Source organism: Pan troglodytes, chromosome 11 (genome assembly GCF_028858775.2).
Source record: "Pan troglodytes isolate AG18354 chromosome 11, NHGRI_mPanTro3-v2.0_pri, whole genome shotgun sequence".
Taxonomy (NCBI): Eukaryota; Metazoa; Chordata; class Mammalia; order Primates; family Hominidae; genus Pan; species Pan troglodytes.
This window is the reverse complement of record NC_072409.2, coordinates 67,683,258-67,703,559: the sequence shown is the minus strand read 5'-3', so window position 1 is coordinate 67,703,559 and position 20,302 is coordinate 67,683,258. Positions and strand designations below refer to the sequence as shown.

At 35.2% G+C, this 20,302-nt stretch overlaps 1 protein-coding gene across 16 annotated transcripts in view; it reads right to left on the bottom strand.

The window, feature by feature from the left end:
• Window positions 1-20,302, bottom strand: part of VPS13A (vacuolar protein sorting 13 homolog A) — a 239,659-nt gene that overhangs the window by 196,665 nt on the left and 22,692 nt on the right. For 9 of the 16 annotated variants that reach the window (XR_010148689.1, XR_010148692.1, XR_010148694.1 and 6 more), the window contains exons 2-11: window positions 20,214-20,257; window positions 18,793-18,835; window positions 14,779-14,874; window positions 14,109-14,210; window positions 10,684-10,811; window positions 9,536-9,595; window positions 7,191-7,250; window positions 6,905-6,985; window positions 5,835-5,892; window positions 127-254 (exon numbers count right to left, since the gene is read on the bottom strand). Coding sequence is in view for 10 of the 16 variants with exons in the window: in XM_016960976.4 (XP_016816465.1) it covers window positions 127-254; window positions 5,835-5,892; window positions 6,905-6,985; window positions 7,191-7,250; window positions 9,536-9,595; window positions 10,684-10,811; window positions 14,109-14,210; window positions 14,779-14,874; window positions 18,793-18,835; window positions 20,214-20,257 (800 nt within the window). In the remaining 6 variants the exon portion in view is untranslated. Of the gene's footprint in view, window positions 1-126; window positions 255-5,834; window positions 5,893-6,904; window positions 6,986-7,190; window positions 7,251-9,535; window positions 9,596-10,683; window positions 10,812-14,108; window positions 14,211-14,778; window positions 14,875-18,792; window positions 18,836-20,213; window positions 20,258-20,302 lie in introns of those variants that run through there. The other 7 variants (XM_016960977.3, XM_016960984.4, XM_016960980.4 and 4 more) reach the window with 5 other exon arrangements.

The window sequence follows — 20,302 nt, the reverse complement described above, 5'->3', positions numbered from 1 at the left end:
ACATTACTGACTTTTTAGGGAAATGTTACCATATAACATCATGAATTTTAGTGAAACATTTAAAATCTTAGTTTTGCTTTTATCAAACAATAATTCACAATTGAAAATTATATTAAAGAAAATCACCTGTGGTTTATTAAATTCAATTGCTATGTTATGTAACTCAATTTCCAAGTTTATTTTGGGGGCAGAAAAGTCAAAATCAGATCGGCGATTCATCACAAGTTTGGCATTAGCAGATATGGGACGAAATACTGAAAAATAATACAAATGGAAAAAAAACTGAGTTATATTTCCAAAGTCTCAAGGCAATAAAGTGATGAAGTTGAAAACACTGATTTCCATTTATTTTATACCCTTTCTACAGTTCCCAGATGTTCACACTGCCATGGTTCAGTCAGATGAACCATGTGTGGAGAAGATTCTTTATCTTTTTCCTACTTAAAATTCACTGTCTTCCATAAATACAATAAAGGCAAATCGAACTCCCCCTCAAAATACCAATATGATACTTAAAAGCAGAAACATTTTAAGAAAAAAAAATTCAAAAAAATAGTTTTAATACAAGTACACAGTTTTACAGAATGAATGAACATTAGAAATGCTAAGAGGATTAACACTGGTTTCCATTATATAATTATAATTTCTGAATTTCTGATCAATTTCTCTAGATCCATCTGTGTTCTTCCTTTTAATTGGTAAAAGGAGAGAGATGAAGAGTGAAAGTTTGCTCTGGATTACCTGCTTGGCTGAACCCATAATCTAAGATAAATTCCTCTCAACTCTTTGTGTTTGGTGCCAAAAAGAATAAGAACAATTCAGAGGAAGACCAGTAATAGCAGAATCTAGACAAAGATCCATCATTAAATTATAAGCTAATCTGTATATAAAGATGATATATTCCTTTTATTTTAATCATTGATATGGACTAACATTTAATTTCTTAAACATTAAACATTCAAGAATATGTTCATTTGAATATAAATAAATGCTTAAAGATCTTGTTCTTTCTTCTGTATTTCTTCTTACATTGAAAAAAAAAGCAGAATAAATAAATAAATTTAGTGGCTGGTGATAGAAGCTACCCTGGACCTACAATTCATTGATCCTCCAACTTTTCTCTGCCCTTCACCTCTGCTTCACATCCTCAGTCCATCCCCACCTTACTGAAGTTCCACCATCAGTTATTTTAATCATTCCTTTGCAAAGACTCCTTAACTTCTCACTTCGTCAGTGTGAAGTAACCAACTTAACTCCACAGTGCCCCTAAGGAGCTGAACGCGGCCCGGGGTAAAAACATACTGCTGGGTCTCACTTTAGTGTCATAAATCTCAAGTGCATCCTTAATGCTGCTGAGCAATCACACAACAGTCCTTCAGTCCAGGAATCATCCAAATCCATGCTACAGCCTATTTTTGTATAGCCAGTGAGCCAAAGATGATTCATACACTTTTAGAGTTGTTTAAAAGAAACAAAGAGGAATGTGTCAGGAACTGTATATGGCCTGCAAAATGTAAAATATTTCACTTACTACATGTCCCTTTCCAAAAAAAAAAAAAAAAAAGGCAATGTTCTCAAAGTATGAGAACCTTATTGAACCCTAGTCTATCTGAGAGGTTCTCAAACTTTAGTATTCATTAGAATCACCTGGAGAGATTATTAAAACATCAAACTGTAGAATGGGAGAAAATATCTGCAAACTATCCATCAATCATACAGGGGACTAATATCCAGAGTTTACAAGAAACTCAAACAGCAACAACAAAAAACTCAACTCCATTAAAAAGTGGGCAAAGGGCTGGGTGCAGTGGCTCACGCCTGTAATCCCAGCACTCTGGGAGGCTGAGGCAGGCGGATCATGAGGTCAGAAGATTGAGACCATCCTGGCTAACACAGTGAAACCCCATCTGTATTTAAAGTACAAAAAATTAGCTGGGCATGGTGGCAGGTGCCTGTAGTCCCAGCTACTCGGGAGTCTGAGACAGGAGAATGGCATGAATCCGTGAGGTGGAGCTTACAGTGAAGCCAAGATTGCGCCACTGCACTCCAGCCCGGGAGACAGAGCAAGACTCGGTCTCCAAAAAAAAAAAAAAAAAAAAAAGTGGGCAAAGAACATAAATATTTTTCAAAAGAAGATATGCAAATGGCCAACATGTGTATGAAAAACTGCTCAACATCACTCATCATCCGAGAAATGAAAATTAAAACCATAATGTCTTTTTTATTAAAAAGACAATAAATGACAGATGTTGGTGAGGATGTGGAGAAAAGGGATTACTGTTGGTGGGAATGTAAATCAGTACAACCTCTGTGGAAAACAGTATGGATATTTCACAAAGAACTAAAAACAGAACTACTATTCAATCCAGCAATTCCATTACTGGGTATCTACCCGAAAGAAAAGAAACCATTCTATCCAAAAAAAAAAAAAAAGAAAAAGAAAAAAAAAGCGCTTGTATGTTTACCACAGCACTATTCACAATAGCAAAGATATGGTATCAACCAAAGTGTCCATCAACAGGTAACCGGACAATGTGGTACATGAACATCATGGAATACTTTTCAGCCAAAAAAAGAAGAAAATCACATTTTTTGCAGCAACATGGATGGAACTGGAGGCCATTATCTTAAGTGAAACAATGCAGAAACAGAACAACAAATACTGCATGTTCTCACTTGTAAGTGGGAGCTAAATAATGTGTATATACGGACATAGAGCATGGAATGACAGTCACTGGAGACTCAGAAAGGTAGAGAAATGGGAGAGGGGTGGATGATAAGAAATTACTTAATGGGGACAATGTACATTATTCAGGTGATGGATACACTGAAAGCCTAGACTTCACTACTATGCAATATATCCATGTAAGGATTGTACTCCACAATTTTATACAAATAAAAAATTAAATACAAAAACATCAAATGCTGAGCTTCACCTCCAGAGCTTCTTATTCAGGAGGTCTGGGAAAGGCCCTAGAAATCTGCATTTCTAAGTGATGTTGCTAGTTTGAACCATACTTTGAGAATACTGCCCTCGTCATTTCACTCTCTCACTCCCCTAGCATTCCTATTTCATACCCTCTTTTCCCTCCAAAAACCTCCAACATCTCATGTAATGGTTAATATTGACTGTCAACTCAATTGTATTGAAAGATGCAACTTCTGTTCCTGGGTGTGTCTGATGGTGTTGCCAAAGGAGATTAACATTTGAGTCAGTGGACTGGGAAGGGCAGACCCACCCTCAATCTGGGTGCGCACAATCTAATCAGTTGCCAGCGCGGCCAGAATAAAAGCAGGCAGATGAACATGGAAAGACCAGAGTGGCTTAGCCTCCGAGCCTACATCTTTCTCCTGTGCTGGATGCTTCCTGCCCTCAAACATTCAAATTCTTCTTCTCAAACTCCAAATTCTTCAGCTTTGGGACTCAGACTGGCTTCCTTGCTCCTCAGCTTGCAGATGGCCTATTTAAGGGATCTCACCTTGTGATCATGTGAGTCAATACTCCTTAATAAACTCATCTTTAAATATACACCTGTCCTATTAGTTCTGTCCCTCTAGAGAACCCTAACATACCTCAGATACATATTTTTTAATTGAAGAACTCAGAAGAGAATTTACATCAACTCTTATCACCATATCTACTCATCTACTCAGTATAAGGACTTCTCTCACAACAAAACTCTATCATATAAATTAACTATGCTCCTATATGCAGCAAAGCTCTTCACTTGCGTACTAGACACCATTCTCTTTCACCTACATCAATCCAGAAACTGTCCCCCGTTTCTCCTGCATCGTCAATTTGTCATGTTCTACTGGATCATTCCCATCTCAGCCTATAAACAAGCTGTCATCTCCCTGATGAAATATAAACACAAACAAAAAGAAACCCTTCATTCCCCCTTCGCTCTCCAACAGGTATGCCCGTTATCAATTTTTTACTTCTGAGCTCCAAACTTCTCCTTCATAGCCTGCTCTGAAAAATGATTTGGGGATCTTTAAATATGTTTCCTTTGAAGGCAGAGAATGTAGAGAAAAAAAATTTTTTTTTCTTTTTCCAGCTGGCGTAATGTTAAGCTTTATCAGTAGAGGACACTGGAGAGACACTGCAGGAGGAAAGAGTTATGCTGCCTGGTTCCAGTATGTTCATTCAATAGACTCCTGCAAGAACACAGCTTCTCCCACACCCAGCTCCTACAGAACCGGTAGCTTCTGCAGTGTCTGGTTCCTCCAGCACGGAGTTCTTCAGCACCGGCCTTATGCAGTACATGGCAGCTAGATGCAGCCAGATGCCAGCAACTTCCCCCAGCACCTTGCTAAGGCGGTTTTGTACTGGAGTGCATTCAGAGAGACACCCCTCCATGAGGCTCCCTAGAAGTAATTTCCAGAAAGTTCCAGAGAGTGAAGTACCAACAGGTTTTGCTGGCACAGCACCACAGATAATTTCCTGCCATTCAATAAGCCACGCTATGACCTCCAACAAGGTCTACAACTCAGTCCTGAAGGAGGGGGACCCTCTCTTTTGGGCACCCCGTCTTAGCCCTAGGGTAGGGGATGTTTCTTCTGTCTATATCTTTAGCATTTTTATGAGACAGTCCCTTGTTACTCCAGTCTCCTCTTATAGTTGATAATTCTTTATGTTAAATTTGTCCTCTTCAAATTACTCAGTACTTTCTCTCTCCTCACTGAACTCTGATACAGCAAAAATGACTTCAGGGCAAAGGAGAAATAAGTCAAATTTACGATTATGGATTTGAAAATCATAAACACATATGACAGATAACTCATCTGTTCTGAATATTTCCTATGAGAAGAGAATCAAGAAAATGAAACCAAATTCAAACCAATAAAAATAATTATTTTAAGAGTGGGCACAAAAAGAAGAATCACTTGAGTAGTCATGAAGGTGTATAATATAGACAGAAAAGTATCACTGAGCCAAGAAAGGAAATACTTTCAGGAAGGATATTCTATGGTTAATGACATCAGGCATACAAATTCAATAATTAAGTTATCCATCACCAACTTTTATTAAGTGCCCTTATCATAGAAAAAACAGCACTTTTTTTTGTTTGTTTTTGTAGAGACGGAGTCTCACTCTGTCACCCAGGCTGAAGTGCAGTGGCGTGATCTTGGCTCATTGCAACCTCTACCTCCCAGGTTCCCAGGTGGCTCATGCCTGTAATCCTAGCATTTTGGAAGGCCGAGGCGGGCAGATTGCCTGAACTCAGGAGTTGGAGACCAGCCTGGGCAACATGGTGAAACCCCGTCTCTACTAAAATACGAAAGAAATTAGCCAGGTGTGGCAATGTGTGCCCATAGTCCCAGCTACTTGGGAAGCTGAGAAACAGCACTGATATTTTTCTTTCTGTTTTAGTAATTCATTTCTGATTGTAAAAGTAATGGATGCTCATTTTGGAAAATTAGGAAAACATAGAGAAGTATAAATTTAAAAAATTTTAAATGCAGCGTGATCTTACTATTTTAAAAAAGGCTGTACTAGCTAGCCTTATTAAATTTTACTTGCCATTTTGAAATGTCTTCATAAATATTACCCTAATTGTTACTGAATAATCCTTAGAGGTTTATCATAATTTATTAACATCTTTTGTTGGACATTTTCCCCTATAGTTTTGAAATATAGTCAAAAGCTTCATAACAATAAAATGTTACTAAAAAATATAATATTATTTGCTTTTGTATATACATTATAAATACATTTAACTATATAGAAGGAAATTTAACATGAACTAGCACAGTGATAGCAACAATGCTAATTTAAAATTTATACCAATTACTTTAACTACTTTTTTTATCTTATAAAATGTACTTACCAAAATCATAACCTTCTGGAACAATATTTTCATTGACAATGCCATTCTTCAAGTCGTCCTATTAAAAGACAAATTGCTTTTATTTATATTCATGCCAATATGTCTTTTTTTGAGATGGAGTCTCCCCCTGTCGCCCAGGCTGGAGGGCAGTGGTGCAATCTCAGCTCACTGCAACCCCTGTCTCATGGACTCATGCGATTCTCCTGCCTCAGCCTCCCGAGCGGCTGGGATTACAGACGTGCCCCACCGTGCCTGGCTAATTTTTGTATTTTTAGTAGAGACAGGGTTTTAACATGTTGGCTATGCTGGTCTTGAACTCTTGACCTCAAGTGATCCACCCGCCTCGGCCTCCCAAAGTGCTGGGATTACAGGTGTGAGCCACCACGCCTAGCCATATTCATGCCAATATGTCTTTATCCTAAAAAATCCTATTATCTGCAAAAGAAAAATGTTTAAAAGCAATTTTAAAAACCAATTCAAACTTAGAACTTAGCTATGGCAAAATATTAAAGTAGTTAAACAACATCTCACCAAACTAATCTTATAAAAGAATGTTCTAGGAGCTATTTAGATTTGCAGGTATCATTGGGTGCAGTGGCTCACACCTGTAATTCCAACACTTTGGAAGGCTGAGTTGGGAGGATTGCTTGAGGCCAGGAGTTTGAGACAAATTTGGGCAACAAAAAGTGAGACCTTGTCTCTACAAAAAAATTTAAAAATTAGCTGGGCATGGTGGCGTGTGCCTATAGTCCTCGCTACTCAAGAGGCTGAGGCAGGAAGGATGATTGCTTGAGCCCAAGAGTTAGAAGCTGCAGTGAGCTATAATCGTGCCACTGCATTTCAGCCTGGGCAACAGAGCAAGACCCTGTCTCAAAAAAAAAAAAAAAGATATGGGGGTATGTATTCATGTTTGTGTATAGTTACACACATCTTCACCTGTATCTGTAAATTCTGCTAATAGATTGTGCCTAGGAAAAAATACTGACTACAGTATATTAGATAAATGACAATGAATTAAACCTCATGCAAAATATGATACCAACAAATACATACAGAAAAAATTTACTTACCAAGGAGTTATCATAATCACTAAGATAAAACATCTGAGACTTCACATTCCAATAGGCAAACAGGTTATCCAATCGGATTAACTGAAAATAAAATTTATTAGATGTCTCATTTTCTTTGAAGAATTTTTATCATACACTATTTTCAGAAGTCTCAAATAATTAAGTGAGCCATATCACAGAGTTAAACAAATAAGCAAAATTCACATACATCCTTATCTATATATTATCATTTGGCTTTCCAAAATTCTCTTAAGTCCATGAGTTGACAAACACAGTATTTATTTACCTTACGAACCAGTTTCTCAGTTTCATCATGTAAACATGGAACCCAGTATTGATCAGTTGTCTGAAAAGGAAAAAAAACAATGGCAGTAAAAAGGTCAGTCCATTTGAAATGGCAGAGTAATAAATCATTATCTACCATACCCTAGACCAATGTCCCTTTCATGAAAATGCCTTTAAAGACATATCACTCCATCAAAAAATACTAACTGACCACAGTAAAGTGTCTGCTTTCAAGGAAGGAGCTCATTGCGGGTCAGAAAAGCAAACAAAGAAACAGGCAACTTCCAACAGGTAAGTGCCACAGCAGAAGTTAAATACTCATTTAACTTCTAAAACTCATAACTCATTTAACTTATAAAAGAATGTTCTAGGAGCTATTTAGATTTGCAGGTATCATTGGGTGCAGTGGCTCACACCTGTAATCCCAACACTTTGGAAGGCTGAGTTGGGAGGATTGCTTGAGGCCAGGAGTTTGAGACAAATTTGGGCAACAAAAAGTGAGACCTCGTCTCTACAAAAAAAAATGTCCTCTCATTTCATTGAGAGGGCATGGCAGGAGCATCCAATTCAGGGGTGTGATGGATAAAGAGATGTTATATATAACCTAATATATAACATGTAACTAAAAATTATTGATTCTAAGGTCGACAGGGAATATGATTCACAACAGGCAGAGCCCAAAGGTACACAAATATATGGCACATTCAGGCAACTGAAGTAGCTCAGTATGCAGGAGAATATAATGCAAAACAGACAGAGAAAAAAGGTAAAACCAGGTATATTGCCTGGGGTCGGTTTAAAAAGGGTTTATAAGTTGTTTAAGGATAAAACTAAGAGCAATGAAAGCCACTGAGAGGAATAAAGTGATCAGATCTTTATTTCAGAAAGATGGTTTTCGTTTCTATGTGGAGAACTGAATGGATAATTAGAATAGTAGCTCTCAAAGTTTAGCATGCATTAGGATCACCTAGAGCAGTGGTCCCCAACCTTTTTGGCACCAACGACCAGTTTCATAGGAGATAACTTTTCCATCAGGGGCACAACCTAGATCCCTGAGATGCGCAGTTCACAATAAGGTTCGCTAGGATCCTACGAGAATCGAATGCCACCTCTGATCTGACAGAGCTCAGGCGGTAATGCTCACTCCCAGCCCTTACCTCCTGTTCTGTGGCCCAGGAACCCTGACCTAGAGGGCTTTGTAAAACACAGATTGCTGCAACCAAATCCTAGAGTTTCTAACTGAACAGGTCTAGGCTGGCAGACAAGTTTCCAAAGGTGATGATTAGTAACTACTGTTATCATGGTTACCAATGATCTTCACATTGCCCAATCCAATGGCTAATTCTCCATTCTTATTTTTCAACTTAATGACAGTATTTGAGTAACTTTTTGGAGGGCATTTTTTCTTTTTTCATTGCAGTGGGGCCACATTTTAAAAAGAAACTGTGGAGTCTCTCTGAGCCTGCTCTGGCTTGGGAGGCTGCCCAATTTAAAAATAATAATAAAATTAAAAAGAAATCTTATACAAAACCCAATAGATATAACAAATAAAATCATGCAATGAAATACACAGCAGTTAAACTGAATGAATTTTGTTACATGTGGTAACACAGATAAATGTCAACAACACTGGAAAGTGCAAAAAGGAACTCATAAAAGAGTCATATAAAACGTGTAAACTTTTAAAATCCTACATTTTTAATAGATACATAAAAGTTTTAAAATTTAGGATACTTATCTCTGGGGAAGGATGGGTGGGTGGAAGTAGAAAACAAAAGGGATTCAAACTTTATCCAAAACAGCTTATTCCTATAAAAATATTTAAGACTTTAAGCAAATAGGCTATTTTAATAGGCTCTTAATTTAACAGCCATCCATTCCGGAGGCAAGCATACATTTCAAAATTCTCTACATGTTCTTATATTTTTAAAATTCCTCAATTTCAAAAATTAAACAGGAAAACACTATGCTACAATATTAATAATGATATTGAGAAAAACTGAAGATTTTTGTTTTTCAAGGCTTATCGAAGTTTCAGATATGAACATTTATTACTTGTATTTGGTACTTACTCATTACAAACTTGGAAATGGATTTTTTAAAGTAAGCAAAAGCATCTAAAATCATAATTACCAATAATAATAGGACCTCATATTTCTGAATTTGATTTTCAACCATTTTTTGAAATGTGAATCTACATACCCTCGATTCCAATCCAATCAAGACCCTTTGTGCACCCGTTCTACATAGACACCTATTTCTGATGCTGGCATATACAAATAGTAGCAGTTTAATAGACTATATTGCACATTAAATATGGTTAAGATTCTTTTATAAACAAAATACCTGCATGCTCAGATTTTGAAGGGAAATACCAAATGACAGCGGTTTGTCCCGATTTGTGATCTAAAGAGGAAAGAAAGTAAAATTTATTCAGATTTTTAGTAGTTGGATAAAATTCACTTTATAGAAAAAACTGTCAATGTGCAGCGGCTCCCATCTGTAATCCCAGCACTCTGGAAGGCCAAGGCAGGAGGACTGCTTGAGCTCTGGAGACCGGCCTGGGTAACACAGTGAGATCCTGCCTCTACAAAAAAAAATGTTAAGAAAATTAGCCAGGCCTGGTGGGGTGCAACTGTAGTCCCAGCTACTGCAGGGTGGGTGGGTGGGGGTGAGGTGGGAGGATCACTTGAGCAAGGAAGGTCAAGGTTGCAATGAGTCATGATCGGGCAACTGCACTCCAGCCTGGCGACAGTGTGAGGCCTTGTCTTGGGAAGGGGAGGCGAGGGGAGGGGAGGGGAGGGGAGAGAAGAGGAGAAGAGAAAGAAAGAGAGAAAGAGAAAGAGAGAGAGAGAGAGAGAGAGAGGGAGGTGGGGGGAGGAAGGGAGGGAGGGATAACTTTTTGGGAAGTAACTTATTTCAAACATTCAGAAACATTTTATTACTTTCCAGAAAAACTTTCATTCCTATATTTTTCCTAAAACAAATTAGAATACTAATTATTAATGTATTCGTGTTACACAGGAATATTATACTGCATGTTTTCCAGTTTACAAAAAAAATTATTAAAAAAGACTAACAAAATAGGATTATAAAGCAAATAATTATCTGGTTAAGAGAAAACAAATGACCTATTCAGGATCAAGGAATTATTTAAGGCTAGCTCCACTAATTGCTAGACCAGTACTCCATCCAGGAGGTAAATACAGCATACTTTAAAGTATTTTAAAAATACATAACTGCTAAATTCATAATTCCCAAGGCATTTCCTTCATGATCTAATGTCTGAACATTTTGGGAAAGTGTAAAATCAAGCACTCAACACTAAGGACTGCAAATTACAACTATAATTATAGAAAAGAAGGATCATATCATCTTTAGCTCTGTAACCTTTTGGGATTTAATAGATTGGCCATTAAAAAGTAGGTGTCAATAAATAGTAAAATAACTTACATATAAATATAAAAACAAATATCACATATTAAAATACTTACATCATCTTCATAACGAATATGGATACTGGAAATTTTCACCTGAAGATTTTTTATGATCTGTGTAACTAATTTTTCTGCAAAAGTGTCCTGTTTTTCCGGCAGATGTTGTTCTACAATTGCAAATATTCCTTTTTTAAAATTGAATGAAAAATATACTCTATAAATATCCACATACTGAAGTAACATGCTTATGTTGCCTTGCTGAAATATACATATATATGTAAATAGAACACTAATAGCTTGCTTTCCAAAAGTCTTTCAAAAGCAAGTAAACATTTTTCAAAAGCTAGTTTATTGTGCCATGAGACTAAAGCAGACCATGTAGAATTTACTGGCATTAAATTTTATAATTTCTGTTAACCTATGCCTAAGTACAAAAATATATTTAAAAATGAAGATTATTGGGTAAGAATTACAATAGACTTAAATGAGAAAATCCAGTAACAGCAGCAAAGCAGAAATCTCTCTCAAAATTAGTGATACCACCATTAAGTTGCCTGTGTATAGATGTGTAAAACAGTTGAATATCCTCCTCCCCCAGTAAATACAAAATAGGAAATAAGATCTTCTTTCTTCTTTTGAACAAGGATGAAAGAAGTTCATCAACTATTTCATGTTCAGAAAACAGTATTAACTATCTCAAGTTCCATTACTTTCCAAAGAAATAGAAAGAATCAAGAATTGGAGGGGCAAGGTGGCTCACACCTGTAATCCCAGCACTCTGGGAGGCCAAGGTGGGCAGATCATCTGAAGTCAGGAGTTTTAGACCAACCCGGCCACTATGGCGAAACCCCGTCTCTATTAAAAATATAAAAATTAGGCAGGTATGGTGGTCCATGCCTGTAGTCCCAGCTACTTGGGAGGCTGAGGCAGGAGAATCGTTTGAACCAGAGAGGTGGAGGCTGCAGTGAACCGAGATCACACCACTGCATTCCATCCTGGGAGACAAAGTGAGACTTTGTCTCAAAAAAAAAGAAAAAGCAAGAATAAAGAAGAATAAAGAATTGAGGTTCCTAATTTTTTTGAAATATGCCTTTGATAATCATAGTTATTATCCTTTTTCTCCCCTTAAAAATGCCAATGAAAGCTATATTCTTTTTTATGTCTAATTCTGTTCCTCTTTTCATATTTCTACTCCTATATAGAAATAATACATATAAATCTATCTTTTCCTCTAATTGCCTATTACTCTCAAATTCAGCTGGCCCAGGAGGCCTTAGATAAAGGAAAGTTGAAGATACTAATCATATGTACCTCAAATACACCAGAGTTAAATGAATATATATACATATAAATAGATTATAGAATTAAGTAGACAACAGAATACAAGCTCTTTAAAGACAGAGGATCATATTTTAATCTTTGACTCTCACCACTACCTAATAAAATCTTTTCTTTTATAAATTCATTTAGTCATTCGATTAAATGTTAAGTCTTTCTTTCTCTACCCACTACTTCCTCCTGACTTCCTTATGCAGCTCAGATTCCATGATATGTTATTTTACCAACACCTTAAATCCCTTTGCTCTTTTTTCTCATATTACTGTCAATAAAGTACCAATCCTGAATAAAACCAACTATCCATTTTACATGAAAAGTATATCAATGCCTATATCTTGCAGGGTAATGAAACAAAACACAAGATGAGTTTAAAACAAACAACAACAACAACAAAAATCCAAGTCACAGAACCCTGGAAAGACACAGGAACTGGAAACCCCACCAAACAAAAAATAGCAAACATGGAACACAGTGGAGAGAGAGGAAGATAACACAAGAACTGATTTAAATCTGTATAAGGAGCAGTTAAGTTAGGTCCCCTTCTCTCCCAGCCCAATATCCAAGCAACATCCCTTTCCCACCCTAGTGAGAACACAAGGGTTTATTTTAGAGAAAATGGCCCTAATAGGATCCAAATTTTGTACATGGGAGAACAGGGAGGTTAACTAAAAGCCTACAAAATAAACAGTCATACTTAAAGCCACTTTATTTATATATAAATAAAACATTTATATATAGCCATGATACTATTAACAATGAATTCTGATTTAACCAAAAATGTGATAGAACTATATAGAGAAGATGAAAAAATAGGGTCAATCTTCATAGTACATCATAAAAGGATGTGTGTGTAATATATATATTACACGTTATATATATGTCATATATATGCCAATGAAACACGAGATGAGTTTAAAATATGTAATGTCATTAATTATATGTTATAAAATACGTTATGTTATAGATAATATGCATGTTATGTTACATATAACACGTTTTATATATATATATATAATATATCTAAATAAATCAAGAAACAGAGGTGTGAGCACCATATTTAGCAATATAGGTGTGGGCCTGGGCCAGGAACAGTTGGTTTTTTTTTTTAATCCAGACACTATAATACTGCTTAACTTTTAAAGCTATGTATATATATTACCTTGATAAAATAAAAATAATTTTTAAAAAGAAAAGGCCTAAGAGACTTAGGAAAGAGGACTGGAGGTAAGGATAAATGACTACACATAATATAAAGTAACTGTTACAGAGAAAAAACAGAATTACAAGAGATATTGCCAAGAATTACATGTTAAATCTCTATTAATGTTTGCCAACAAGTAAAACATTTATTATTGAAGCTTATTATTTTTTATTAAAAGAAAATCAATGCATTTCAGAGACAGTGAAGTCAGTAAACTTTTTAATTTTAAGATGTTTAACTATTAAATGAATGACAGAGGAGAAGAACATAAACAGATGACTAGGTTAAGAAAATGACTTTATGTTTCAAGATAAAGAACAGCGTATTTACATGCCAAGGCAAAAAACCCACTAGGTGAGAGTTTAAAAAGTAGCTGGCAGTAAGGATCAGAGAACAGGTGAAAAGGAATTAGATTTCTTCAGGACACCGCTTCCAATAATGAAAAAGAGGTTGCAGTAATGGAACATATTGTCTAAGTTTAATTGGAAAATATGTGAAGCCAGAGGGTAAATAAACAGATAGAGGCATATAGAAATATGTCAAGAAACTAAGTATCTCCAAAAGGGTGAAGAATTGATATAAAAAGAATACAAAAGCAAAGGCTAGAAAATTAAGAAAATATGCTTGATAAAATTAATTGCTATCATTAAAAACTGACCTTACCTAGTATGTATATGTGTGTGTGTATATATATATATTTAAAATATGTAAACCTAATAATAATAAGCTAGACATATTATTTGCCTTAAGATAAATTTCCATAAGGTAAAATTTCTGTACACATAACAAAGCATACAAACCACATTAAAATTCCCCATGCAATGAGATTCTATATTTCTTAAATAATCTCAGCATCTCCAGAGAAAAATAATATTCAATTATGATAAATATTTAGGTCTTTTCTACTTCTCTTATTAGCACTGTTATTTACTGTTTTCTTTACCTTGATCAACTACTTTTTGTTTTGCTTCTTCTATTCTTTTCAGTTCCTGTTGCTTTGCTTCCATGAGTTGTTTCTCTTCTTTTAAAGGATCATATTTTATTCCTATAGGAAGATTAAAAAGGAAGAATCATAACTACCTTAAATTTAAATATAGTCATTCCAAAAAAATCCTTACAAATAATCATTAATTGGCCGGGCGCGGTGGCTCATGCCTGTAATCCCAGCACTTTGGGAGGCCAAGGTGGGCGAATCATGAGGTCAGGAGTTCGAAACCAGCCTGGCCAACATGGTGAAACCCCATCTCTACTAAAGATACAAAAACTAGCTGGGCGTGGTGGCAGGCGCCTATAATCCCAGCTACTCAGGAGGCTGAGGCAGGAGAATCGCTTGAACCCAGGAGGCGGAGGTTGCAGTGAGCTGAGACGGTGCCACTGCACTCCAGCCCAGGTGACAGTGCGAGACTCCATCTTAAAAAAAAGTAATAATAAATAAATAATAAATAATTCAAAGTTGCCAAAAATGTAGAGTAAAAACCAATTTAATTTGAATTAACAAATATCAAATTTAAATATTAAAATCTCAAAAAATTCCAAAAGTATTTTGAATATAAATATTTTTCCATCCATAAAAAAGAATAACTTAAATTATAATTTTTTTAAATTTAACTTACTAGAAGAAGGCACTATAAGTAAATAAATTTCTTCCAATACGGCTTCAACAGGTTGAGTATAAAGGTTTTTCCATGGAATTATAAGTTTAAGATTACCTACATTTTTTGGGGGGAAAAAAAAAGGACAAAAAATATTACTCCTTCAACCTGCATTTATGGTTAGTCTATTTTCTGTCAGGCATTAGAAGAGATAACAAAGTGGCCTTTGTCCTTAAGCGCTTAATCACTTTATTGAAAGCTATTTTACAACTACAAACAACAAGTGTTTGTTGTAATGATTTGAAATTATTGTATTTATATCAGTACTGTTGGAAAACCTAGATTATATTCGAAATATACAAGTTTCTATTTACAGTTCTCTGTACCATAAACAAAGCAATGTTCTTCTTCCCTTAATCAACAATCCTTAATATCATAACTTTGAATTTCCCCAATTCTTACTCTAAACCTCCATATATATATATTTTTAATGCTTTAAGATGGTAGATTAGGCCAGGCGCAGTGGCTAACACCTGGAATCCTAGCACTTTGGGAAGCTAAGGCAGGTGGATCGCTTGAACCCAGGAGTTCAAGACCAGCCTAGGCAACATGGCAAAACCCTGTCTCTATGAATAAAAACTAAAAAAATTAGCCAGGCGTGACAGTATGTGCCTGTAGTCCCAGCTACCTGGGAGGCTGAGGTGGGAGGATCTTGAGCCCAGGAGGTGAGGACTACAGTGAGCCATGATCATGCTACTGCCCTCCAGCCTGGGTGATAGAGTGAGACCTTTACCTCCCCGCAATGAAAGGTAGATTGTATACTTCAAATAAGTGTGTGTATGTATATTTTTCATTATGTGTATGTGGTTACATACGTATGTATGTATGTATAGTAATTCACATATGCACATATGGTAATAATCATACATATAAACTATATATATGAAAACTACACATAAATTAATAATAAAACATTCTGGGTAATATTTGAAAATTATGCAAACTAATGAAAACACCCTAAGAAAATCAAACAGCAAAGAATTTTTTTTTTTAAGCGTAAGGGTTCTTGAACTACAAAAACACTATGTATGGGGTTTCTTATACTACTCACTCTAGTTTTGTATCTAGTTTTTGAGAATATTTTCGTAATAGAGAGTTTTAAAATATTTTAAAATTGTTTAAATGGTATGAGTGTCTAGATTTATACAGCTGCCATAATTGTGTAAGGAATAGATTATTAAATATACTATGTTGCTAAAACTGGTTAGTGATTGGGAAATTTTTTAAATCCACTTAGATCCATCTCATGATATTTCATAAACTCCATGTGTAGAAAACTTCAAACTGAGAAAAATATTTCATCATACAATATCACTTCAGAGACAAATGAACTATCTGATTTCTTTTTTACATTTTTTGTAGAGTCACAGTCTCACTATTTTGCCCAGGCTGGTCTCAAACTCCTGGCCTCAAGCAATCCTCTTGCCTCTGCCTCCCAAAGTACTGGGATTACAGGTATCAGCTACCCTGCCCGGCCTCTAAACTATCTGATTTCTAAAAGAGGAATAACTTTCTAAGTTTTTAAACCAGAGAACATGGGGATCATTTCAAATTTCTGTACAGACCAAAAATATAACCAAAATGAAATAATAAGATTGTGAAAAAACTGTAACAAATTTGACACGGTTAATTTATTTATAAATGTACCAACAGACTGCTTAAAATACATACAGTAATACTTCAAAACAAGTAAATGAACAAAAGGACAAAGAGCAATTACAAAACTGTAAAAATAATAAACACATATTAACAGTGTGCCATTTTCACCACAAATGTTTTTTTTAAAAATCCAAACTTGACCAGGCGCAGTGGCTCACATCTGTAACCCCAGCATTTTGGGTGGCTGTGGTAGGAGGATCCCTTGAGTCCAGGAGTTCAAGACAAGCCTGGGCAACATGGCAAAACCCTGTCTCTACAAAAACTACAAAAATTAGCCAGGCATGGCGGCGTACACCTGTAGTCCCAGCTACTCGGGGACTGAGGTGGGAGGGTTACTTGAGCCAGGAAGGCATAGGTTGCAATGAGCCAAGATCGCACCACTGTACTCCAGCCTGGGCAACAGAGCAAGATGCTGTCTCAAAAACCAACCAAACAAACAAACCTTTTCTTCCTTCCCTTATAAAATGTAGACTCCTAGTAGAAAATTTGGCAAATTTCAAAAAATATACAGATGTAATTCCAAAAACCTTCCACAGAAGACAACCTCTTTTATAATATGTACATGTGTATTTATATTTGATATATCTATAATTCTGCATTCTAAACGAGGGAAATTTTGAAAGATCAATACCCAATAATAGCAAGGGGACATACATTCCTATAAAACTGATTGTACTACTGTATCATTCATTTGGAAACATGTACTACTTTCATACAATAAATTGTGCCCCTACTATATATACCAAGTAATGTGCTAAGTGGTGAGGATATATTAAAAATTAAACCCACTTCTTCTCAAGAAACTCGATGTCTACTAGAAGGGGGAAAAAACAGTGATATTTTTAAAAGACAGGTGCTACGACAGAGGTACACAACACCTTAAATGACTCTCAAAATTATCTTGGGTTTAGTTCAGTGTACTTTCTACTATCTTATATTATCACTGAAAATTACCTTATCATTTTTAAACAAGATTAGGCAAGAAAAGAGAAGGCAGGCAGATTCTAAAGAAAATAGTCTATCTACTCTCCTGATATATTTTTTTACTGTTCTTGAATTGAGGTTAAATTTACATACACTGAAATACGACAATCATCACTGTAAAATTCAATGACCTTTGGTAAAAGTTTAAAAGTTATATAAAAATATGTATTGTAATATTTCTGTACCAATGGAAAAATAAAATTATTCTACAATATCCAAATATGCATTCACTGGATTATTATGGTACAGAATAAATGAGATCAAATCAACTCAGATTATGAGAAATCCTTTTTATACGCTAATGAAAAAAAATAAAACTGTAAAAATAGCATAATTACAAGTATTTCAATACATATAAACTTGTAAGTATTTAAAATGTACACATGTAAATAATCAGAAATATGAAAAAATTAAAATGTTAGGTAGATAAAAATGGGTGACATTCTCCCCCTCTTACGCTAAACAGTCTTTAAAAGGTAGGAGTGGGGAGGATAGAATTCTACTGTCAGTAACATATGATGATGAAAGTTTTCTATGGTATGTGGTCTAATACCAACCATAAGTACACATAATTATGAAGACCTTTATCATGTAATCTAGGTAACCTTTCAGAATACTTTGTTCCCCAAGTGACAACAGTATAGCTTCAATAACAATGTATACATCCTACCAAAAAAAATCTATATAACAAAAATATCTCCAAGTCCCAACTAAAGACACTATTATCTTGCACAATATTTAAACCAGTAAAACTGTAACACAAGAAACATGACAGATAAGTTTTTATTAAAGATGTTAAAACCTCAAATTCCAATCATTTACTGCTCAACCAATATATTTAAGATATAAACAGTAAACACTGGTAAAAATAATACCAAACAAGAAAAAGCACAGTATTTTCTGAAAACATACAAAAACTTGCAGAGCAGAAATTAGTTTTCAAATCGGCCCCTAGTCACAGGGCCTGGATGATGCAGAATCTATTCTTTACACAATATATCCAATATTAATCAAAATATAGCAGTGGTAACTAGACAGAAACCTAGGAAACTGAAACAGTTAAGCTCTCCCTTAGAGGTAATCCTTTGAGTTAACTCAATTTACCACCTAAAGAGATATGTAATGTATTAGGGTATCAAATACTAGGCAAGGGATATATGTATCGGACAATATTTTTAAGTTGCACAACAAAGCTCTACTGAGACAAAAACACATGATTATTTTTAATTGATGCTCAGAAACATGAAAAATATCACATAATAGATATATTAGGCAAATTATTCTGGCTGCATGTCCAGGAAGGAGGATATCCCAATAATGAATATGGCTTACCTATGTGACCAACTTTAACTTTAAATGGTACATCCAGTTGACTCTACAGAAAAAATTTATATATACACAAAACATTAGTAGATATAGAGTTTAACAACATAAATGAATACTCTTTACTTCCAAAAATTATTTCAAGGGATTTTTTAATAAACTTACACATTTCCTTATCATCAACATTTGTTTAAATATATAAACATATAACTGCAATATTATTATCAAATCCATAAAATCCAGGGAAGCTGCTCTTTTAATAATAATTGGGGATAAAGGTCTACAGTAAAAATGACCAGAAAATCTACTCATATCAAATCATTACCAATTTTATATTATTTTAAGAAAAAGAAGTGGCAATTACAATGTCATTTTATGCTTTTAGGGAGATTAAAACTCTATTTTGCAAAATACGCGTTTTGTAAAAAATAAACTTTCAAAACATTCTCCCCATTCAAAGAATAGCCTTTTAAATAAATGGTGCTAGGAAAACTAGATATCCACTCGCAAAAACATGAAACTGAACCCTTATCCTATACCATATACAAAAATTACCTCAAAATGGATCTAAGATCTAAACCTAAGAGCTAAAACTATACAACTCTTAGAAGAAAACATAAGGGAAAATCTTCATGACATTAGATTCGGTAAAGACTTCTTGAATATGACAATAAAAGCACAAGCAATTAAAAAAATGAACTAGTCCTTATCAGATTAAAAACTTTTCAGCTGCTCAGGAGGCTGAAAGGGGAAGACAGCTTGAGCCTAGGAGCTGAAGCCTACAGTAAGCTATGATCACACCACTGCACTGCAGCCTGGGGTGACACAGCATGAGCCTGTCTTAAAAAAAAAAAATCAGAAAACAAGTTAAAAATTTGAAATAAAAACATCTGTATTTTTTGTATGTTTGTTTTTGTTTTGTTTTGTTTTGAGACAGAGTCTCACTCTGTCACCCAGGCTGGAGTGCAGTAGCACGATCTCCATTTACTACAGCCTCCACCTCCCGGGTTCAAGCGATTCTCCTGCCTCATCCTCCCTGGCAGCTGGGATTACTGGCGTCCACCACCATGCCTGGCGAAGCTTTTTGCATTTTTAGTAGAGACGGGGTTTCACCATGTTGGCCAGGCTAGTCTCGAACTACTGACCTCAAATAATCCACCTGCCTTGACCTCCCAAAGTGCTGGGATTACAGGCGTGAGCCACCATGCCCAGCCTAAAACAATATGTATTTTTAAATAGAAAAAAAATCACACTGTCCATTTGTGCTTTCAGGCAGATTAAAACTCCATTTTGCAAAATTTACATTTTGCAAAAATTATTTACAAAAAACTTTCTCAAATTTAAATAATTTAAGGTGACAAACTGAATCAGGAAGAATTATACATAATTAAATGCAATAACTTTACAAATTTTTCATAGTCAAAACCTACCAGGGCATTTTCTTTAATTTGAAGATTCTTGAGGGCCACAGCTCCTAAAAAAGATTAAAAAAAAAGATTCAAACAATCAAATATTTTTC